The sequence below is a fragment of the Cnephaeus nilssonii genome (assembly GCF_951640355.1).
Source record: "Cnephaeus nilssonii genome assembly, chromosome: 15".
Lineage (NCBI taxonomy): Eukaryota > Metazoa > Chordata > Mammalia > Chiroptera > Vespertilionidae > Cnephaeus > Cnephaeus nilssonii.
In genome coordinates this window covers 54,314,807-54,339,306 of record NC_137086.1, presented here as the reverse complement: position 1 = coordinate 54,339,306, position 24,500 = coordinate 54,314,807, and the positions used below count along the sequence as shown (strand labels likewise).

Genomic DNA, 24,500 nt, shown 5'->3' with positions numbered 1-24,500 from the left:
AGAGAATCACCGATTGGCTGCCTCCTGCAACCCCTTACTGGGGATTGAGCCCATAAACTAGGCATGTACCCTGGCCAGGAATCGAACTGTGACCTCCTGGTTTATAGGTCAGTGCTCACCACTGAGCCACACAGGTTGGGCTTATCTGTCATTTTGAAAACGCAAGTAAATACTCTTGCCTTTTACAGCCAGCTTTGAAAGTTTCATGTTTATTCCCTATTTTCATATTTCCTATTTTTATGCAACATGCTGAAAAGATGCATGTTCAGTTGACCATGAGAAACTTATTTTTCATTATTTTCGTTACTGAATCAACATCAGAAAACATTTTGCTTATTGTGCCTTCTCTCCTCTACCCCATTCTCAGCTCTACCCCACCTAGGAATAGAGCACTGTATGCATGGCCTCTTTTTTTCCCCAATTGCAAAGTTAAAAGTACACAGGATAATATAGTAGAGACTATGTACCTATTGCCTAGAACCAATAAAATTTGATATTTTGTTATATTTGCCTCAGTTTTTATATTATAAAATATTATTACTAAACTTGAATCTCCTTTAACATACCTTTCCAATTCCATTCCCTTCTCTCTCAACCTCCCTAGAGGAAACCAATATCATGAATCTTAAAATTTGTATAAATGGTATTATATTATATACACCATTCAGTATCTTTGTACCATGTATCGTTGTACTTTTGAAATATACTCAATGATAAATATGTACTTTAACTAGTGGATGGTATTCCATTATATGGATGTATCATATTTTATTTTTGTTTCCCCCATTGATGAGCATTTAGGCTATTTCCAGTTTTTGCTGTTACTAACAGTACCTTCACTCTTGCACATGTCAAGTGGTTTCTTTAGGACAGTTATATATGCAGAGTGGAATAGCTGGATTTAAGTTATTCTAGAATTGCAAAATTGCTCTCTACAGAGGTTTTACTAATTTATATTCAGCAGCAGAGGAGAGTTCTTTTTATAGTCAAACTTTTTAAGCTTTAAGAAGTGTTACCTTGCCGAAACCGGTTTGGCTCAGTGGATAGAGCATCCGCCTGCGGACTCAAGGGTCCCAGGTTCGATTCCGGTCAAGGGCATGTACCTTGGTTGCGGGCACATCCCCAGTAGGGGGTGTGCAAGAGGCAGCTGATCGATGTTTCTCTCTCATCGATGTTTCTAACTATCCCTCTCTCTTCCTCTCTATAAAAAATCAATAAAATATATTTAAAAAAAAAAAAAAAGAAGTGTTACCTTGTTTAACATCTCTGGGAACTAGTGAACTTGATCACTCTCTTCTGTCACCTTTTCTCCCTGTGTACTGAGTCAAAAAAAATCTTTTCAAGCAATTATAACTCACAGATCACCATTAATTTACGTGAAAAAAAAAATTTTCTCCCGTAGCATGTACTTTCAGTGGTAAACATGACAAAAGCTTTCTCAGGTACTGCACATAAGTCAAGAGCTCGTTATCCTTTAAATATACATTCCTAACAATATATTGTTTTTTAAAATGTATATTACCCTGTGGTTCTATCACAACTGAAAAGTAAAATATCTGCTCTTCGATCTTTAAATGTTAAAGGGCTATAAGGCCCTGTTTTGGTCCTCTGCTCTCTTCAATCTTCTAACCTCATGATCTCATCTAGCCTCATGCCTTTAAATGCTGTTGATATTTGAAGTTTTGTCTTCAGCCTGACTTCATCACTAAGTGTATAGTTGGCATCTCCACTCATGAATTAATGAGTATATCAAAATTAATATGCCATACAAAAATCCTGGCTGGTCTTACTTCATCTGCCTCCCCACCTACGCCCTATATTCTCCTCTAGGAATCCAAGACATCATATAATTTCAGTTGTAAATGTTTGCACATGGATTTCTAAAAGATAAGAGTTTTATCCCTTATGTTCCTTGATCTTTCATTTCTGGGATTTGTGATCCTTTCTTTTCCACTCACTGCATTATTCTGTTTGTTGTGTGGGGTTTTTTTTAATGAAAATAAAAGATTTTAGTCAGTTGTTAAATTTTCTAGATTGGTCCTTTAATTTGTTAGGTTTCCTATTTTCTATTTTGAGAATAATAATAGTACCTTCCTCATAGGGTAGTGTGAGGCTTAATTTAGTGCCTGGCACGTGGTAATTGCTAGATATTGTAGGTTCTAAATATTATTATCATTGTTATCAATTTAGTCTTTTTTTCTACTTTCTGAGAGATTTCCTCAACTTTATATTCCATTTATTCTCTTGAATTTTTTGTTTTGGCTAGCTTAATTTTTATTTACAGGAAAGAGTTCTGTGATAGTTTCCTTAAAAAAAAATCCTATTCTTATTTCATGAATGCAGTATTGTCCCTTACTTTTGACAGTTTTCTTTAAAAAAATTTTTTTTTTGTTCCTTGCATTGGTTCTCAGAGCTCCTTCTTCCCTATCTCTCTCTCCTTTTTTAAGAAAGAAAGAGAACCCGGCGGGCATGGCCCAGTGGTTGAGCGTTGACCTATGAACCAGGTCATGCACGGGTTGTGCGCTCGGTCCCCAGTGGGGTGTGCAGGAGGCAGCTGATTAATGATTCTCTCGCATCATTGATGTTTTTATCTCTCTCTCCCTCTCCCTTCCTCTCTGCAATAAATAAAAATGTGTTTTTTAAAAAAAGAGAAGAAGAGAGAGGGGGGCAGAGAGGGGAAATGGGGGAGGTTGGATTAAGTGTAAGCTTCATGAGAACCTTCTCCAGTCTCTTCAGCAAATAGACTAAGCTACAAAGAGCAAAATGTTTTAATAAATTTAATAAATACATTCTTTTAGCCTCTATTATGTACCATATATATTGCTGGGCACTGGAGATAAAATAGTGAACATTACAGGCACAGTATTGCCCTCTAGGTATGGGGTGAAGAGCAAATAATTGGATAAGTTTAATAAAATAATAAAATACATGTATATTTATAATTGTGTTAAGCACTAGGAGACTGTAAAAGGGAAATGCAGTCAAAGGTGGCTCCTTAAGGCTCCTTAAGGAGGAGGAGCAATTAAGTGTATGTGTTGGTGGGATGTTCCAGCTAGAGTGTCAGTATGTGTAATGGTCATGGGGCAAAAACAATAGTGTACTCCACGCTGAAGGAAGGTCTGGGAGGTTGGGTACCTCAGCTCTCAAGTTGATGGCCAGTAAGGATGAGCAGGGAAGTGAAAAAGACGGGGGGTTTTTTGGTGTTTTTTATTTTTTGTTAATCTTCACTCAAGGATATTTTTCCATTGATTTTTAGAGAGAGTGGAAGGGAGGGGAAGAGACAGAAACATTAATGTGAGAGAGACACATCGATTAGTTGCCTTCTTTATGCACCCTGACCAGGGCTGGGGATCGATCCTACAATCCAGGTACGTGCCCTTGGATGGAATCAAACCTGGAACCCTTCAGTCTGCGGGCCCACGCTCTATCCACTGAGCCAAACCGGCTAGGGTAAGAAGGCAGTTTTTACAGCTATTAAAAGCAAGAGTTCTTAGAGACACGTTCAAATTGAGATGCCCTGTGGCTACGGAGCAGATAAAATGCAATGGGAGTTCAGGGGAAAAGTATTTGGGGGAGAATCAGGGAGGCAGCTGAGTAGAGGAACTAGGGTGCACAAAGGCTCAGGTGAAGTATTTCAAGCTGTGTTCAGCCAACTAAACTTGATTCAGTTTGATGAGAGTGCATTAAGGGGAGCAGTGGGAGGTAAAGCTGTAAAGGTAATTTGGAGTCAAGCTGAGAGTTAAGCTGAGGAATTGTCATTTCATTTCGTAGGCAGTGGAGAACCTTGGCACACTTAAGCACAGACTGCAGATGCAGCAAGTGGGGCAGTGGGACCTGGTAGGTAGTGGGCAGGCCTGAGTACGTCAGTCCCCTGGGATGGCGTGGAAGAGGGGACTAGAGGAGGAACTGTTCGGCATGCAGAGTACTAGGTGTACCGGTTAATAATGCGGACTTTGTAATCAAAGAAAACATGATGATTTCAAGAGAAACATCAAAAGTGCTTTATTCAAAGTAATGCCCATCGCTAGCTACACATTTCCCCATCTTTCAGGTCATTTGTGGATACTGTCCCAATAGAACTTTGCTTGTTTGAGGCAAACCATTCAGAGACCCAATTTTCCACTTCTTTGTATGTTTTGAAGTGCTGCTCAGAAAGTGCGTGTGCCATCAATCAGAACAAGTGGTAATCTGAAGGAGCAAGGTCTGGTGAATACAGCGGGTGGGTTAATACTTCCCAGGCAAGATCTTTTAATGTGTCTTTAACTGGTTTTGAAGTGTGTGATGGTGCATTATCATGAAGCAAAATTACTTTGCCGTGTCTTCTGGCACATTCTGGTCATTTCACAATCAAAGAGTGGTTCAAGTTGATTATTTGTTGTCGGTAGTGAAAGTATTAATGGTTTCACCTGGTTTTAGAAGCTCATAATACACTACACCTTCCTGATCCCAACAAACGCAGAGCATTGTCTTCTTTCCGAAGCCATTTGGCCTTGCAGTCGATGTTGATGGTTCACCTGGATCAACCCATGATTTTGTGCTTTTGGGATTCTCAAAATAAATCCACTTTTCATCGCCAGTCACAATTTGATGCAAAAAACACTTTCTTTCATGCCATTGAAGCAACATTTTACTGATGACATTTTGGTTTTCCATTTGTCTTTCGTTCAGTTGATGTGGCACCCATTTTCCTTCCTTTAAAATATTTCCCATTGCTTGTAAACCATCGGATATTGTTTGCTGAGCAACGTTTAATCTTTCTGCAAGTTGTATTTGAGTTTGACACGCATCTTCATCCAATAATGCTTGTAATTGTTGGTCTTCGAACTTTTTCGGTTGACCTGGATGTTCTTTGTCTTTCACAATGAAATTATCACTTTTAAAGCGTTTAAGCCAGCATTCACAAGTATCTTGAGATGGAGCATGTTCACCATAAGTTTCCCGAAGTATACGATAACTTTTTCTTCAAAATAAAGTAATGAATTAAAACTTCCCACAAATGCTCTTTTTTTGGCATGAAATTCGACATTTTTAAGCGTAAAAGTATCTATGATGTTAACACCTTCAGCAAATTTGACATATGAAGGTTTGAAGCTTGCTGTCAATACAACAAAATAGCATACATATCAAATTGCATATATATCAACATATGTGTAACTCCATCTATTGAAAAAAATCCGCATTATTAACTGGTACACCTAGTAAGTGGGACTTGGTGAAGGTATAAACAAGCTGGAGATGCGCCAAACCCTTGAACATGGAAAGACTGCAGGGCCATAAAGACACTGGAAACCTAGGGAGAGGAAGAGGCCTAGGAGAGAAAGGAGATTCTGTTGTGTGATCCAGATCGCTGGATGAGGATCACCTGGCTTCCCTGCCTGGTGAGAGGAACCCCCCTGGGAGAGAATTGAGGGGGTTTACAATAGGGTGTTGCTTGTTGATAAATTAAATACAGCAGAAGAAGGTATGTGAGGACAGGGCGTGGGACAGGCAAGAGGGAGGAGTCTACATTTAGGGAGTGAGAAAGGAGAAAACGAGAAATCGTGTAATGAGAGTTCCTGAGAGGTCTTGCTTCAGATGTGCCCCATCCCACCCCCTGGCCTGTTGCTGCTTTGAAAACCCACCATTTGATGCAGTCATTCCTTTTTCTAAAATGCAGATGTCCCTGGGAGGGGTGATATGCTAAGCTTTGTTATCTGTGAATACATTGTCATGATCAGATGCTTTCCAAGTGAAACTTTCTGACAGCAGCTTCCCACAGAATAAGAGATGATGAGTATGTTTTGATTGAGGGGAAAAAGTGAAGAGAGAGGTTCAAAGGTGGGGCAGGAAATAGAATTACCATATAATCTAGCAATTCCACTGCTGGGTGTACACTCAAAAGAACTGAAAGCAGGGATTCAAACAGGTAATTGTGCACCCATATTCCTAGCAGCGTATTCACAATGGGCAAAAGGTAAAGGCAGCCCCAGTGTCCATTGAAGGATGAAGAGATAAAATGTAGTTTATACACAAAATGGAATATTCTCCAGCTTTAACACACGTTACAAATGGCTAGACCTTGAAGGCATTATGTGACGTGAAATACACCTGTCACAAAAGGACAAATACTATAATTCCACTCCGATCAGGTACCTAAGATAGTCAAATTCATAAAGACAGAAAGTGTAATGGTGGTGCCAGGAGTTGGAGGGAGGAGGGAGATAGGAAGTTAAAAGTTAATGGTACAGAATTTCTGTTCGGGAAGCTTGAGAAACGTTCTGGACAGATAGTGGTGATGATGCACAACGTGAATGTACTTAATGCCACCGAACTGTACATTTAAAACTGTAAAAGTTACGTTATAAATGTTTTGCCACAATAAAAACAAAAAGGTAGGGCAGGCCTGGGTGCTCAGCCATGGTGGGCCCTGGCGGCAGGGACTGAGTGGAGCTCTAAGCCCGTGAGTGCTGGGGGCAGAGTGTCTCGAGGGGCAGTAAAGGGAGGGCCAGACAGGGCAGTACCTCGCCAAGGCACCTGTTGTGGTTTCTTCTCTCTTCCTTTGTTTCATTCCATGCTTTGATTGGAGTACTTGGAAGTGAGTGTACAAAGTATGGATCTTTGAGGTGAAACATCACATTATAAAATTTAAGCTGATTTATTAATCAAAGCACATTTTAAATAATTTATTAGTATTTTTAACTTAAAAGTGATGTAGGCTTGCTGTAACTTGAATTCCAGTTGCAGTAGCTCTTCTGCTTAGTCAGTGATTCCCAGCGGGCGGCAGTTTTGCCCTTCAGGGGACATTGGCAGATTTGAGACATTTTTGGTTGTCAGAACTGGGAAAGGAGGAGTGTTGCTGTTGGCATTTAGTGAGGAGAAGCCAGGGATGCTGCTAAACATCCTAGAATATATAAAGCAGCCAATACAATAAACAAATACACAAAATCAAGAGTGAATGTTCACCAGTTCCCCTGTCTTGGCTTCTTACCCACCAGTAACCACTGGGACTGTTATGCAGTTTGCTTTTTTCAGTCTAACAGTATGTCATTTTATATATATACCAGAGGCCCGGTGCACGAAATTCGTGCACGGGGGGTGGGGGTGGGGGTGTCCCTCAGCCCAGCCTGCACCCTCTCTAATCTGGGACCCCTCAGGGGATGTCCGACTGCCGTTGCCCCTAACTGCTCACCCTTGCCAGCCCAGTCACCCCTAACTGCCCTCCCCTGCAGGCCTGGCCGCTCCTAACTGCCCTCCCCTGCCAGCCTCGTTCCCCCCCAACTTCCCTCCCCTGCCGACCTGGTCAACCCCAACTGCCCTCCCCTGCAGGCTTTGTTGCCCCCAGCTGCCCTCCCCTGCTGGCCTGATCACCCACAACTGCCCTCCCCTGCCGGCCATCTTGTGACAATGCAAGGGCGAGGACCACCTAGGCTTTTATTAGTATACTAGAGGCCCGGTGCACGAAATTCATGCACAGGGAGGGGGGGTCCCCTCAGCCCAGCCTGCACCCTCTCCAATCCAGGATCCCTCAGGGCATGTCTGACTGCTGGTTTAGGCCAGATTCCTGGCAGTTGGACATCCCTCTCACAATCCTGGACTGCTGGCTCCTAATCGCTCACCTCCCTGCTGGCCTGGTCATTCCTAACTGCTCCCCTCGCTGGTCTGGTCCCCCTTACTGCCCCTCCCCCCCTGCCGCCCTGGTTGCCCCTAACTGCCCCCCCCCCCCCGCCGGCCTGGTCACCTCTTACTGCCCCCCCCCCCTGCTGGTTTGGTCGCCCCAACCCCTCCCCCCCCACCGGCTTGGTCACCCCTAACTGCCCCCCTCTGCCGGCCTGGTCACCTCCAACTGCCCCCCCCTGCTGGCCTGGCTGCCCCCAACTGCCCTCCCTGCCAGCCTGGTTGCCTCTCACAGCTGGCCTGGTCGCCGCATGCAGCCTGCTGTTCAGTCATTTGGTCGTCCCTCACTAACCCCCCTGCCGGCCTGGTCGTAGGCAGCCATCTTGTGAGGGTGTAAGGGTTAATTTGCATATTACCTCTTTATTATATAGGAGTATACACACACACACACACACATACACGTACAGTATTTATTACCCAGGTCTACAACTCCAAGCCCTTAAATAAGCAAATAGGAACAGACTTTTCTCTTTATTTGGCATTAAACATTTAACTGTCTTCTAGCATATGAAAGATTAAAATTCAGTTTTTTTAAGGCTTGCTAGGCAATAATCTTCTAAAATAAATATATATCTGTGTTATGTATTGTCTATAGTAGTGTTTAGTGGTTTTAAATGTTTTTCTTCAAAACTTTGACAAATTCAAATTTTATAGTGCATAATTATCTTTTTCCAATAGAATATTTTTCCCTTGCACAAACAAAATACAACACTAAAATGTTTTAAAGGGTGAAAAACATCCACCTCCCTTGATTGTTCTCATTTGTTTCATGTTCAGTTTTAGTTGTTACTCTTATGAATGCTGCTTTTATTCAGCTGTAAATAGAGTGTAAGAACACACAGCTGGCATTGAAGTGAGAGTGGCACAAGAAGGTCATTCCTCTAGAAGTTTAAAGTCCTGTCCTTTTAGCACCTAGATAATCAGAAAGCTACACCCCTCCCACCTTAGCTTTGATTCCCACAGAAATGCCTTTACTGAGCTATGTTTTGATAGTATTCCTTTGCTTTATTTAATAGATAATAGCCATATTAAGAATATTTCTATAACTTCTATACAGTTGCTGGTACAGTCAGTAAAGATTGTGATCAGAAGATCATTTTAGAACCTAGTGCTGGGAAAAATTATCTTTCCCAGTGAAGCATATGCTTCTATCAGTGAGGGTCCTTCTGCCCAAACATTATTCATCTTGTGCTCAAAGCTAAATTTAATCCCAGTGGCAGTAGCTCTTCCAGCCTAGATCAATGCAGTTTTGCCCTTAAGGGAAATTTGGCAGTGTTTGGAGACATTTTTAGTTGTCACAACTGGGGTAGGGAGATGTTGTCATTGGCATCTCATGAGTAGGAGCCAAGGATACTGGTAAACATCCAAAAATACATAAAACAGCCACCTACAACAAAGAGCTACCAGCCCAAACCATCAATCTTGCCATTGATGAGAAACTCAGGCCTGCATTTATGGCTTCAACTCACCCTTTTGAGCTTTTGCATAAACTGCTTCAGATTATTTTTTTCAAGTTGTAGCATATCTATCTATCTATCTATCTATCTATCTATCTATCTATCTGGCTAATATGTAATATTCAAAGTGTCCTCTCGGGAGTTCGACTGGGAGACCGGGAGTTCGATTGCTTGCTATGATGTGCGCTGACCACCAGGGGGTGGTGCGGAATGAAGGAAGGCCCTGGCCAGCAGCCAGAGTAAGGCCCTGGCCAGCAGCTGGAAGGCCCCGATCAGCCCTGATCGCTGGCCAGGTCTAGGAACCCTAACCGTGTATGAATTTCGTGCACCATGCCTCTAGTAAATTTAAATTTTGAAAGTTTTTCAAATGTGCAAGGTTCTAGTATTTTGTATGACAGTAAATCCCTTTTATGGCCTTTGGTTTGGGTTCCCCATATTACAGAATGTTTATACTATCTTCTTTTTCTTTTACTTTTTATCTTTATTCTTTATTGGATATTTCCTTGTATATCATTTATCGTTTAATTGTTTTTCTTAACTTTGTTATAAGGAAGAACTATCTTTATTGTTCAAATGATGTTAATACTGCTTCTCTTAGCTTTCACTTGTCATTATTGTGAAATGTTATTGTAAGATTCCATATTTTCTTAAAACTTTATTCCTCTGTTTGTAATTGCCATGTTTAAGTTGGCTTTTAAAGAGCCAACTTAAAAAGTCTAGTTTGAGTGTGTTGCTCTGTTGGATGCTTGCTACCAAGGAGCTGCATTTTTACTGTTGATGCCACTTTTAAAAATATATATATTTTTATTGATTTCAGAGAGGAAGGGAGAGAGAGAGAGAAACATAGAAACATCAATGATGATAATCATTGATTGGCTGCTTCCTGCATGCCCTCTACTGGGGATCGAGCCCACAACCTGGGCATGTGCTCTGGCTGGGAATCAACTCCATGACCTCTTGGTTCATGGGTCGATGCTTAATCCTTTGCACTCGTTTGCTTTTTTCTCGATTTCTTTATTCTAATGCTAACCATGTCGAGTCACACTTAACATCCGAGTGCAAAAGGTTAACCACTGAGCCACACCAACAAGGCAAAAGTGGTTATTGTTTTATTTATTTCTATAAAGAAACATTTTAGAATTTTTATGGTCAGTACAAAAAAAGGAAAAACCTATTTCTAACCTAATACTAAATATATCATTATATCTAGGAGCCTTTGAGTCTCTATAAAACCACCTCAGTGTTGTTTGCTATTAAGACACTAATAAGTTTAACTTTTTTTTTTTTTTTTGCCAATTTGAATATGATAGTTTTTCCTATTGGCTTTTAAATTCATTCCTTGGTTTATTTAACAAAAATTTGGATGTCAGCTGTCTCCGGCACAATGCTAGGCACCAAAACTAAAATCCTAAGTCCACCTCCAAATAAAAAAAAGAGATCTAGTGCTCTCTTCGGCAGCATATACACAAAAGTTGGAACTGTACCTGGAAGATTAGCATGACCCCTGCACAAGGGTGACCTGTAAATTTATGAGTCATACTGTATTTTTGTAAAAAAAAAATCTCTATCAGGTCCCCCCTGTAGAGCTGTCAGTTGGGCCCTGACTGCACACGGAGGGAGGGAGGAACATGTGGAGAGATGCTGAGTTGGAGAGCCTGGAACACGAAGACCCAGAGAAAGGCTGGGAGTGGGTAGAAGAGAGGCTTAGTAGAAAGAGCTGTAACCATGAAGCTCTGCTTATTTTATTTCATGATTCCTTTTGTGTAATTTTTAATTTTAATTGTTAGCTATTTTTTAAAAAATATATTTCTTTATTATTTCAGAGAGGAAGGGAGAAGGAGAGAGAGATAGACACATCAATGATGAGAGAGAACCATTGATCGGCTGCCTCCTGCACACCCCCCTGCAACCCAGGCATGTGCCCTTGGCCAGAATCGAACCTGGGACCCTTCAGTCCGCAGGCTCATGCTCTATCCACTGAGCCAAGCCAGCCAGGGTGTTAGCTATTTTCTATAATTCTATTTAATGTTTTCTTTTTATTTTGAAGATACTTTTTTATTGTGAAATATATAGTATAACATTTTTCATTGTATTCATTTTTAAGTATATAATTAATAGTTCACATTTTGATAAAATATAAGACAATACTTTGAATACTTTGGTTTTTGGCAATTTTATATAGAAATTTCTATTTCAAACTAACATGCTTTCTGTGACTATCTGCCAATAAATAACTCTTTTTTTCTTAGTAGATTGATTGCTTTTCATTTTTTAAATATATTTTTATTGATTTCAGAGAGGGGGAGAGAGATAGAAACATCAATGGTGAGAGAGAATCATTGATCGGCCCTCTCCTGCATGCCCCCTACTGGGGATCGAGCCTGAAACCCAGGCATGTGCTCTGACCGGAAGTCCAAACCTCAACTCCTGGTTCATAAGTAGACGCTCAACCACTGTGCCACACTGGCCGGGTGATTGATTGCTTTTTAAGCTCATTTAACAAGTACAGTATTTATTGTTCATATTCTGTGTGCCACTTATTTTCTAGTATATAATGTTTATTTTTAAAATATAATATTCTAATTGACCCAAACCACTATGCTCAATTAATATTTGACAAAGGAGGCAAGAACCTACAATGGAGTCAAAACAGTCTCTTCAATAAATGGTCTTGGGAAAATTGGACAGATACATGCCAAAAAAATGAAACTAGACCACCAACTTACACCATACACAAAAATAAACTCAAAATGGATAAAGGACTTACACATTAGACAGGGAAAATATCCTTGGGTGAGGATTAACAACAACAAAAAATCTCTGACATTAACTATAATATCTTTTATGTCTCCTCAGGCAATGGCAACAATAGAAAAAAAAAACAAATGGGGCTACACCAAACTAAAAAGTTTTTACACAGCAAAGGAAACCATCAACAAAACAAAAAGACAGGCAACTGAATGAGAAGATATTTGCAAATGATACATCCAGTGAGGAGTTAATATCCAACATCTATAAGGAACTCGTACGAGTTAACAGCAAAAAAAGTCCAATTTAAAAATGGGCAGATGACCTGAATAGACATTTCTCCAAAGAGCACATACAGATAGCCAACAGACATGAAAAGATGCTCAGCATAACTCGTTGTCAGGAAAATACACATTAGTGAGCGATCACCTCACACCTGTCAGAATGGCTATAAAAAAAATCAACAAATAGCCCTCGCTGGTTTGGCTCAGTGGATAGAGTATCAGCCAGTGGACTGAAGGGTCCAGGGTTCAATTCCAGTCAGGGACACATACCCAGGTTGCGTGCTCGATCTCCAGTAGGGGCTTGCAGGAGCCAGCTGATCAACGATTCTCTCTTATCATTGATGTTTGTATCTCTCTCCCTCTCCCTTCCTCTCTGAAATCAATAAAAAAATATTTAAAAAAAAATTTTTAAACAGCAAATACATGCTGAGGAGGATGCGGAGAAAAGCAAACTCTTGTGTAAATTTGTGCAGCCACTGTGGTTAACTGTGGAAGTCCCTCGAAATACTAAAAATAGAGCTGCCATCCACCCAGCAATTCCAATTCTTGATATATCCTACATAATAAAATGGTAATATGTAAATTACCATCACTCCGCTACGCCCACGATTGGGCCAGCAGGAGGCGCAGGGGGCGGGACTCAGGGTGGCCGGGGTAGCTGATTGGGCCAGCAGGATGCTGAGCCAGAGGCTTTCGGAAGGCCTGGTGCACCGGCGGACAGCCGGCCAGCTCCCCCGCCATCAAAAGCCAAAGCGGGGGAGCTGGCCGGCTGTCTGCTCCGGCACAAGGCCTTTCGAAAGCCTCCGCCGCGCCGGAGGCTTTCGGAAGGCCTGGGGCACCGGCGGACAGCCAGCCAGCTCCCCCGCGATCAAAAGCCAAAGCGGGGGAGCTGGCCGGCTGTCTACTCCGGCACAAGGCCTTTCGAAAGCCTCCGCCGCGCCGGAGGCTTTCGGAAGGCCTGGGGCACCCGCGGACAGCTGGCCAGGTCCCCCGCGATCAAAAGCCAAAGCGGGGGAGCTGGCCGGCTGTCTGCTCCGGCACAAGGCCTTTCGAAGCCTCCGCCGCGCCGGAGGCTTTCGGAAGGCCTGGGGCACCCGCGGACAGCCGGCCAGGTCCCCCGCGATCAAAAGCCAAAGCGCGGGAGCTGGCCGGCTGTCTACTCCGGCACAAGGCCTTTCGAAAGCCTCCGCCGCGCAGGAGGCTTTCGGAAGGCCTGGTGCGCCGGCGGACAGCCAGCCCGCTGGTGCACCAGGTGCATGATTAAATCATGCACTGGGCCTCTAGTATATATATATGTGTGTGTACATACACACACACACACACACACACACACACACACACACACATACACACAAAGAAAACAAAAACACTAATTTGAAAAGATATATACAGCCCTGTGTTCATTGCAGTATCCTATATAATAAAGAGGTAATATGCAAATTGATCCTCACACCATCGCACAAGATGGCTGCCCTCATGTGGACACAAGATGGCTGCCACAAGATGGCCGGCAGGGGATGGTAGTTGTGGGTGACCAGGCCAGCAGGAGAGGGCAGTTGGGGGGGGACCAGGCCTACAGGGGAGGGCAGTTGGGGGGGACCAGGCCAGCAGGGGAGAGCAGTTTGGGGGGGACCAAGCCTGCAGGGGAGGGCAGTTGGGGGGGGCCAGGCCAGCAGAGGAGGGCAGTTGGGGGCGACCAGACCAGCAGGGGAGGGCAGTTGGGCCGGCAGGGGAGCTGTTAGGCGTCAATAAGGATGGCAGGGGAGTGGTTAGGAGGTGATCAGGCTGGCAGGCAGGCAAGTGGTTGGGAGCCAGCAGTCCTGGATTGTGAGAGGGATGTCCGACTGCCGGTTTAGGGATTGGGCCTAAACCAGCAGTCGGACATCCCCCAAGGGGTCCCAGATTGAAGAGGGTGCAGGCTAGGCTGAGGGACAACCCCCCAGTGCATGAATTTCATGCTCCAGGCCTCTAGTTATTTATAATAGCCAAGATATCTAAGCAACCTAGGTATCAGTAGGTGATTGGATAAAAAAATATTGGTATGTGATACACACACACACACACACACACACACTGAGTGGCCAGATTATTATGATCTTTGAACGCATAATAATCTGGCCACTCGGTGTATATCCTATATAATAAAAGGCTAATATGCAAATTGTCCCCTTGACTAGGAGTTTGACCAGCAGACAGGCCAGCCAACTGCCCATGTCCCCTCCCCCTGGCCAGGCTGGCCGGACCCCACCCATGCACGAATTCATGCACCGGGCCTCTAGTATGTATATACAGGTTTTCCCTAGCAAGGAACTGTAACCATCTTACGTTGACACGCACATATACTCACTGCCTCTTACCCTGATTTCTCTCATTTTCCTGACAGCCAGCAGCAGGTTCCTCACAGAGTGGCTATAGTCCACAGGCTGGTTTGTAAAGAGCACTATGTGGGTAGCCTAAAGCCTTGTTTTCCAGTGTGGCCCTGGCCAGGTCCAGAGCTGTTCCTCACACGTGTGACTCACATGGATGCCATGGTTATTCCTGGCCAGCTTCCTTCCCTAAGGTCAGCCACAGGCCTTCGGGTCCCTCTCCGCATTGGCCCGTTGATGTGCATGCTCAGTGTTGGCAAAGTAGCACCCAGTTTAGAAAAGTCAGTTTCTTGGTCACCTAGTGCAGTAGTGTATTCTACAGATGCATTAATGGCTTTGGAAATTCACAGACTACTATTTCCTTTTCTTAGAATGGCTTGTAATTTTACTCTCTTTTTTTCATCCTGTGGTCCCTTCTATTGAGCAGTCTTTCTCTTTCAGCGGTTTTGCGAGTGGCTGGTTCCCTGCAGAAGAGCACAGAAGTGATGAAGGCCATGCAGACTCTCGTGAAGATCCCAGAAATCCAGGCCACCATGCGGGAGCTGTCCAAAGAGATGATGAAGGTGACCTTGGGCTAGCCCTGCATCCTGCCAAGTGTCACGCTCAGCAAGTGGCAAAGGCTAGAGCTGGGTTGGGCAGGAATGGACGGACCACTGTGGCCAGACAACGAGGACAGAGGAGCAGTAGTAAATATCGGTTAAAACCACCTGAGCTGAGCATGGCAGAGGCTGGGTCAGATTGCCAGAGTGCCCCTTAGAGGAAGTGGAAGTGTACCCAGAACTCTAGGGGAGGTTGGGATCCAGGGAACGAGTGTTTTGGATTCGGGAAGCTGGAGTTTACAGGCTCCGACAGGAGTACAGAGACAGAAAGAGCCTAGGTTCCTCTGTCTGCTCCAGGGGGATGTTAGAGAAGCTGGCATGGGGGTCGTTCTCCCTCCCTCGCCAGCAAACTTTTGGTAACTTTTTTTTCCTGTGAAGGGCCAGATATTAAATGTAATTTCTATTTTGTGGGCCATACAACTTTGTTATAACTACTCAACACTGCTTTGTAGTGTAAAAGCAGCCATACATAATTTTCTTTTTTTTCTTGAATATATTTTATTGATTTTTTTACAGAGAGGAAGGGAGAGGGATAGAGAGTTAGAAACATCGATGAGAGAGAAACATCGATCAGCTGCCTCCTGAACACCCCCTACTGGGGATGTGCCTGCAACCAAGTACATGCCCTTGACCGGAGTCGAACCTGGGACCCTTCAGTCCACAGGCTGACGCTCTATCCACTGAGCCAAACCAGTCAGGGCAAACAGCCATACATAATACGTCAACAACTGAGAGTTACTGTGTTCCAATAAAACTTTATTTACAAAAGCAGGGAGTGGACTGATTGGATCCTAAGGGCTATGGTGGCTGGTGCCTGTTAGACTAGAGAAGGAGAGGCTGAAAACCAAATAGAAAGCAGTAAACACCTGCCATACCAGGACTGGGCCTTTCAAGGACCTTGCTGCTGGTCAGGGCTCAGGAGGATATTGTTACTGAGCCCTCTGCCAGCCACTGGTGCATCCCACATTCTGTCCTATCAAGTCCACCCAGTGACCCTGTGAGGTAGGTGTTTTCATCCCCATTTTACACAGTAGGAACCTGAATTTTGAAGTTGCCAAGTAACCTACAAGTAATGTTGGTAGTAAGTGACAGATCTGGGGTTGTCTGACCTTATTACCTGAGCTGCCCAGAGGAAGTGGTGTAGGAAGTGCCTTGTGCCGGTGCTTGCCAAGACAGCTCGGGACACTCAGTCATCTGTCAGCAAGTTGTTCCCCAAGCACTGCCGTTGTAGTGGGGGGTACTTTGTGAAGCTCTGCTGATAGCCATGAGAGGCCCACCTCCAGGCTTGGTGCTAAATTTGGAGAAGAGTTTCCTTTTATCCCTTTGCCTTTCTGCAGAGAGGGCAGCATCCAGGGTTTCCTGTGGCCAACGGTCTTGTGTGTTAACCCGCAAAAGGGTGGACTGGCCTGGGAGACGCTGAAGTTCACTGGGCACTCGCCCTTAAAGGTGTCTTTTAAGAACAGATTTAACTGTTGGAAGTGACCTGGTTTATTCTGTGTTTAGGCAGGGATCATAGAAGAGATGTTGGAGGACACTTTTGAAAGCATGGAAGACCAGGAAGAAATGGAAGAAGCAGCAGAAATGGAAATTGACAAAATTCTGTTTGAAATTACAGCAGGTATGACCCTGACATTCATCCCTTCTCACCTCCTTTTATGGCCATTTTTCCTGCATTCACTAAATTAGCTAATAGCTTTTTCTTTAGGCTATAACTTCCTCACTTATACATTTTTAATTTTAGATTGTGCAAGTTATTTCTTGAAAAATAAGCACATTATCTATAAACATCTTCTTTAGGACACAGAAATAAAGAGGTTTTTTTAATTCCTATAGTTTTCAAGTTGAAAGGTGAAGTATTGGTGTCACAACTGCATTTGGGAGTTTGAATTGGTGTAGAATTTCTGGAAAGTAATTTGGCAATAGCTATCAAAAGCCCTTGACCTAAAAGATTGACTTCTGGTAGTTTACCCTAGTAATTAAAGATGGCTGAATGATTTAACTCAAGGATGTCTGTAGTAGTCTTGTTTATAATATTGAAAAGTTCTAAACAAGTTAAATGCCTAATAACAGAATATTGGTTAAGTCAAGTATGTTATATATGTTTTAATGGAATACATTATAGTTGTGATAGGTAATGTAGATATAAATATATTAGTGACATGTAAATATGTTCATAACGTATTATGTGAAAAAAGCCTTTGGAAATACACATTTTTATGTAAAAGTCACATCTATAGAAAAATAGTAGTTATCTCTGAGTGATGGTTAATGAGGTTTATTTGGTTTTTTCCCCTGTTCTTTTTTAAAGTTATTTTTCATTTACAGTTGACATACAATATTATATTAGTTTCAGGTATACAACATAGTGATTAGATAATTATATCCTTATGAAGTGATTACCCTGATAAGTTTAGTACCCATCTGACACAATACATACATATATACATTTTTTTAAAATTTCACTTAATGATATTGTTAGTGAGAGAGGAAAGGAGAAAGAGAAACATTGATTTGTTGTTCCATCTATTTAGGCATTCATTGATTAATTCTTGTATGTGTCCTGACTAGGGATCAAACCCATAACCTTGGTGTATTGGGATGATGTGCTAACTAACTGAGCTACTCAGCCAGGGCACATATATATATTATTGACTATATTCCCTATGCTGTACTTTATATTCCTGTGACTATTTTTATAACTGGTAATTTGTACTTCATAATGACTTTCACCCATCTGCCCAACCCTTCTCTCATCTGTATCTATGAGTTTGTTTCTGTTTTGTTTGTTCATGTACTTTGTTTTTTACATTCTACACATAAATGGAATCATGTGGTATTTGTCTTTCTCTGTATGACTTATTTCACTTAGTATAATACCCTCCAGGTCCATCCATGTTGTTGTGAATAGTAAGATTTCGTTCTTTTTTATGACCATTGTACTAGCATATATGTACCACATCTTCTTTATCCAGTCATGTATTGATGGACACTTAGGTTGCTTCCATATCTTGGCTATTGTATACGAAATGACCTTCTTTGTCTTTTGTGATAGCCTTGGTTTTAAAGTCTTATTTTGTCTGATATAAGTATTGCTACCCCCAGCTTTATTTAAATTTACATTTGCATGAAATACGTTTATCCTTCCCTTTATTTTCAGTCTGTGTGTGTCTTTCCATCTAAAGTGGGTCTCTTTTGGCAACATATGTTGCCTTGTCTTCCAGAACACTGATTTGATCCTCTGCTTCATCTAATGTGCTGTAGATTCTCACTAATATATTCTTCTTCTGCTTCATCTAATCTGCTGTAGATTCTCACTAGTATATTCTTCCTCTGCTTCATCTAATCTGCTGTAGATTCTCACTAGTATATTCGTTTCAGTTACTGTATTTTTCAGTTCTGACTTTTTAAATATATTTTCAATCTATATCCTTTTTTCTGTTTTCTATCTCTTTGTTGAAGTTCTCAATGAGTTCATCTATTTTTTCTCCCAAATTCATTGAGCATTTTTATAACCAATGTTTTGTACTCTGTATCTTGTAGATTTCTTGTCTCCATTTCTTTTAATTCTTTTTCTGAACTTTTGTCCTAGTGTTTCCTTGGGGGCATGTTTTTTGTCTCCTCATTTTGGCTGACTCCCTGTGTTTGTTTCTATGTATTATGTAGATCTGCTATGTCTCCCAGTCTTGAAGAGTGAAGTTATATAGAAAGTGCCCTGTGTGGCTCATTGACACAGTCTCCTTGGTCTTCTACGCCAGGTGCTCCAGGGGTGTCCCCTTCGTGGGTTGTAGTTGAGCCCCGAACGCTGCCAGCATGTCAGCGGTTTGGTTTGACCCTCAGGCTGACTGGCTGTGAGTGCTGGCCGACAGTATAATCGACAAAGTGGTGCAGGGCTGATCCCACAGAGCTGGAGTCACTTTGGTGGGCTCTGGTGCCAGCCAAGTCTGACCTTAGGTTGTGTCAGTTGTGGAGCTGTTTGGTTCAGGCTCTGGTCTGATCTGAAGCTGGCCACTACGTTTGTTGGGTCTGAGGCCTCTTGGGAGTGGCTCTGGTGCAGGCTAAGGTCAGCCACCACTTGTGCCAGGCTTGTGACCCTTTGCTGGGCACTACGAGGTGAGCTCAGGCCAGCTGCGACTCGTGCCTGCCTGGCTTATGGCTGCTTAGTTGGAGCTACTCTATAGGCCGCAACTGGCTCCACTTATGTCAGGCTTGGGGCCACCTGATAGGAGTTACAGTGTATGTTGAGACTGTTACCACGTGTGCTGGTCTTAGGAGCTACAATGCATGCTGAGGCCAGCCATCACATGTGTGGGATTTGTGGATCTTTGAAAAAGTCTGCAGTACAAGTCTAGGGTGCCCACCATTCATGTGAGGTGTACAGATTTTGGGGAAAGTTTGTAGCTTGAGCCAAGGTGGGCTGCTTGTGTGAAAGAGCTGCTGTAAGAGGCTCAGGCCAGGCAAGGGACTTGGGTGGGGCAGGGTTTTGGTATCACCAAGGCAGGATGAGTGGTGTTAGCCAATTTAAACGAGAGAACAAATTTGATACCTTCCAGTACTTCGACCCCTGGAGAGAGTTGCCTTCTCCCCTATCCCTCCAGCTCTTTCCCTGAAATTAGTCAATTTAGTTCCTCCCCACATGCCCCTCCTTCCCATATGCCCCTGATGCTTTTAAAGCTACTGCCCCTGTGCTGGAACTTAGAGCCAGTGAGTTTGTGAATGAGTGAGTCTGTGTGGGCCCCATATAATCAGCACCTCAGTCTCTAGTGGCCCTTCGTATTTCTCACAAGCAATCCCTGCTAATCTTCACAGCCAGATATTACGGGCACTTCCCTTCCCAGCACTGGAAAGTGGTTTGTGGCTGAGATCCCTCACTCTCCAGGGGACCTCTGCAGCCGAGATACCCCTCCCACTTCTTTTCTTTTTTTTAAATATGTTTTTAGAGAGAGAGGGAGAGAGGGATAGAAACATCGATGAGAGAGAAACATCAACATCCATCGGCAGCTGCTCCTGCACACTCCACACTGGGGATCAAGCCTGCAACCTGGGCATGTGCCCTGACTGGGAATCAAACCGGTGACCTTTTAGTGCATGGGTCAATGCTCAACCTCTGAGCCACACAGGCTAGGTTCCCTCCCATTTCTTTTTTTTTTAATTTAAATAAATCTTTATTGTTCAGATTATTACAATTGTTTCTCCTTTCTCCCCCCCAGATCTCCCCATCACCCAGTTCCCTCCCCGCCCCCCCGTTGTCCTTATCCATAGGTGTATGATTTTTGTCCAGTCTCTTCCCATACCCCCCACACAGACACCCCTTTCCCCCTGAGAATTATCAATCCACTCCCATTCTATGCCTCTGATTCTATTATGTTCACCAGTTTATTCTGTTCCTCAGATTTTGAATTCACTTGATTTTTAGAATCACTTGTTGATAGATATTTGTTGTTCATAATTTTTATCTTTACTTTTTTCTTCTTTTTCCTCTTTTTAAAGAATACCTTTCAGCATTTCATATAATACTGGTTTGGTGGTGATGAACTCCTTTAGCTTTTTCTTATCTGTGAAGCTCTTTTTTTTTTTTAATATATTTTTTATTGATTTTTTACAGAGAGGAAGAGAGAGGGATAGAGAGTTAGAAACATCGATCAGCTGCCTCCTGCACACCCCCTACTGGGGATGTGCCCGCAACCAAGGCACATGCCCTTGACCGGAATCGAACCTGGGACCTTTCAGTCCGCAGGCCGACGCTCTATCCACTGAGCCAAACCAGTTTCGGCTCTGTGAAGCTCTTTATCTGCCCTTCAATTCTGAATGATAACTTTGCTGGGTAGAGTAGTCTTGGTTGTAGGTTCTTGCTATTCATCACTTTGAATATTTCTTGCCATTCCCATCTGGCCTGCATAGTTTCTGTTGAGAAATCAGCTGACAGTCGTATGGGTGCTCCCTTGTAGGTAACTAACTGTTTTTCTCTTGCTGCTTGTAAGATTCTCTCTTTGTCTTTTGCCCTTGGCATTTTAATTATGATGTGTCTTGGTGTGGTCCTCTTTGGATTCCTCTTGTTTGGGGTTCTGTGCGCTTCCTGAACTTGTATGTCTATTTCTTTCACCAGGTGGGGGACGTTTTCTGTCATTATTTCTTCAAATAGGTTTTCAGTATCTTGCTCTCTCTCTTCTGGCACCCCAAAAATTCGGATATTGGTACGCTTAAAGCCATCCCAGAGGCTCCTTATGCTATCCTCACACTTTTGGATTCTTCTTTCTTTCCGCCTCTCTGGTTGGGTGTTTTTTTCTTCCTCATATTCCAGATCTTTGGTTTGACTCTTCGGGTGCGGTGGTCTACTCTGTATATTCTTTATTTCAGACAGTGTATGCATAATTTCTGACTGGTCCTTTTCCATTTTTTTGGTATTCTCATTAAGGTCCTTGAAGGTCTCTTCAAGTTTATCAGCGGTTTTTAGAAGATTCTTGAGTAACCTTATAAATATGGTTCTGAACACTGTGTCGTCCATTAGTTTGCTTTCATCTATCTCTCCTACTTGTGACATACTGCGATGTCTCCACATTTTGGCTGCCTCCCTGTGTTGATGGAGTGGCTTTGTGTGGTCGGTGACCTATAGGGGCCGGTAGCTCAGCTTCCCCTATCACCCTAGGTGGTTGCTCTTGGTACTCCCCTTTGTGGGCTGAGTGGAAAGTCTTGGTGTAGTTAAAAGCCCTGATTGCTGTTGGTACACTGGGAGGAATTACCCTCCGGTCCAGTTGGTTGTGAGGGCCTGCTTTGTCTATAACGGAAGAATTGCTGTGCTGGAGACACAGTAGGGCTTTGGTGCTCACTGAGTCTGCCTCTTGAATGTGTCCCTTATGAGAGTGGTTGAAGTCTGGTGTCGTCCACACCGACAGAAAAGTCACTCTCACTCTCCAACCGATGGCCGAGAGTCCCATAAGCGTCTGGGTCCCCCGCGTGTCCCCAGAAACTAGAGTTCAGAGTGGTTGGGATTGTTGGTTTCACTGGTGGGAATTGATCTCCAAGCCAGTTGGCTGTGAGGATCAGCAGTGTCTCCGCTGGGAGAGCTTCTGTGCTCAATTTGGATGGGGCGGAGTCTCAGGGTGGCGCAGACAAGCTTTGGTTTCCCGTCTGCTCCGCCCTTAGAGGGGCGGGTTCTCCGTGCCCGAATTAATGGCTGCGCGCCTCTGAGAGAAGGCAGCTTTCGAGCCTCTCCCGCTGCCTAACAGACCAGTTTCTCCCCAGCTGGGGCTGGATTTCAGTGCAGACCGGAGGTTTTGTTTTTATCCCGAACAAGAAATCCAGTCACTGGGAAGGCTGTGCTCAGCTTGGATGGGGCGGAGTCTCAGAATGGCGCAGACAAACTTGGTTTCCGTCCGCGCTGCCCTAAGAGGGCAGGTTTCTCCGTGCCCGCTTTCGAGCCTCGCCTGCTGCTAAACAGACCAGTTTCTCCCCGACCGCAGCTGGATTTCAGTGCAGTCGGCAGGTTTTGTTTTTCTCCCAAATGAGAAAGCTAGCCACGCAGCGTCTGCTGCCCTCCCTCTCCGCGTGCTGCGAGCAAGCCTGCCGCGTATTCAGCTGCCCGCACTTTCCGCGCTCACGGATCTCCGCACCTCCACAGCTCCTGAGGCTCAGCGTCCCCCTCTCTTTTTTTCTCTAGTTGTAGGTTGTCCACTCTGCCAGCTTTCCAGTGGTTCTGGACGGTGTGCGTTCTGTTTTCCAGTTGTAGTTTCAAAATTGTTGTGGTAGGCAACAGTTAGGTGTTTACCTTATGTCGCCATCTTGGTTTCTCTTCCCTCCCATTTCTTAATTGCCACACCGTGGTTGTGAGGTCTGTTCAGCTAGATGTGAATTCTGTTCAGCTAGTCTTCAGGGGGTTCTCAGTGATGGTTCTATAATCCACTTGTAGTTTTGATGTGATTGTGGGAGAAGGCGAGTGCAGCATCTACTCTGCCATCTTGATCAGAAGTTGAGTTTTTAATCTTTATTTTTACTTCTGGATTTTCTGAGTTTTATGTTTGATAAAATATATATAATTGGTGAGATTTAATTATTGTTTTTTTATTTGTTTTAATTTGTTGGGGGAGAGAGGAGTAGTTACTCCACATTCCAGAAAAACATTTTTTAAAGATTTAGAAACAATTTAGTTAGATTTGAAATCTTCATGAATCTTAAAAATTAAGTATTCAATAGTGTTTAGGAATTTAGATCAAGAGCTTCAGAATCAAAATTCTTTTTTTTTATTTCATTTTTCCCATCACCATTTATTCCCTCTGTGCCCTCTCCCACCCCCTCCCCCCACAATCGCCACACTGGTGTCCATGTCCAAGGGGTCTCTCTTTCTCTTTTTTTTTGCTTAGTCCCTCCACGCCTCTGCCCCTGCCACCAGATCTGTCTGCCTGCTCTTATGAGTCTGTCCCTATTGTGCTTGGTAGTTCAGTTTGTTCATTCACAACCAAAATTCTTAAAATCAAAATCTTTATGGTTATTATGACTTTGGTGTCATTACAAGTTGGTATTTGCACATTTGTCATCATGAGCAAAACCTCAACCAAAACAGCTTGTTTTATTGCCCTTTCTCTGTCAGACTGACCCTGGCCTGAAAGGCGGGACGAGGATGGACCATGTCCTTAAGCCAATGTGTTGTTGATCTGTTCACTGTTTCTTTTCAGGGGCCTTAGGCAAAGCACCTAGTAAAGTGACTGATGCCCTTCCAGAGCCTGAACCTCCAGGAGCCACGGCCGCCTCAGAGGAGGAAGAGGAGGAGGAGGAGGAGGTGCTGGAGGCCATGCAGTCAAGGCTGGCCACACTCCGCAGCTAGGCCCGCCCAGCTGCGCCCTGAAGCTCTTCCATGGCCAGCCCGCCAGGTGTGCGCACACTCCGCTGAATGGCCGCTATTTATGTATCTCTTGCACTACACCTCTGCGAGGAAGCTTTGCATTCTGGAGAAGGTTTTCTTCACTCTCTGCAGAGGTTTTGGGGTCTCAAAGGATTGTTCTGGGGACGTGATGTAATAAATGCATCATTTACAGAAGTAGAAATGGAAGAATCTTTTTGGAGGGAGGGCAAGAATTTGGTCTTCTCGCAAAACACTTCTGAGAATAGAGTTCATTGCCTGATGTTGAGGACTCTGTACATTTTTTTCTCTGTAAAACACTATATGAATGGATTTTAATAAATTTCTGCTTTAACACTTGGTCTCCTTTTAGGTTGTCATGTGCAATGAACTTGCCAAGTGTTTGCTCTTCCAAATTATTTCATAATGGAAATAATTTGGAAAGAGAGTGTAAGACTTGGAAGCTCAGGAGAAGGGCTTCTCCCCTGTTGATGCTTCTCCCCTGCAGATGCTTCTCCCCAGCCTTCACAGACGTAGCATGGGAGCCTCTGTGCGCTTTTTGC

The 24,500-nt window shown here is 43.6% G+C and overlaps 1 protein-coding gene across 2 annotated transcripts in view; it reads left to right on the top strand.

Annotated features, from left to right (window-relative positions):
* Positions 1–24,294, top strand: part of CHMP3 (charged multivesicular body protein 3) — a 49,613-nt gene extending 25,319 nt beyond the window's left edge. For both annotated transcript variants that reach the window (XM_079791847.1, XM_079791848.1), the window contains 3 exons: positions 14,950–15,071; positions 16,611–16,725; positions 23,774–24,294. In XM_079791847.1, coding sequence (XP_079647973.1) covers positions 14,950–15,071; positions 16,611–16,725; positions 23,774–23,922 — 386 coding nt within the window. In that variant the 3' untranslated portion in view covers positions 23,923–24,294. The remainder of the gene's footprint in view (positions 1–14,949; positions 15,072–16,610; positions 16,726–23,773) is intronic.
* The last annotated feature ends 206 nt before the right edge of the window (positions 24,295–24,500 follow it).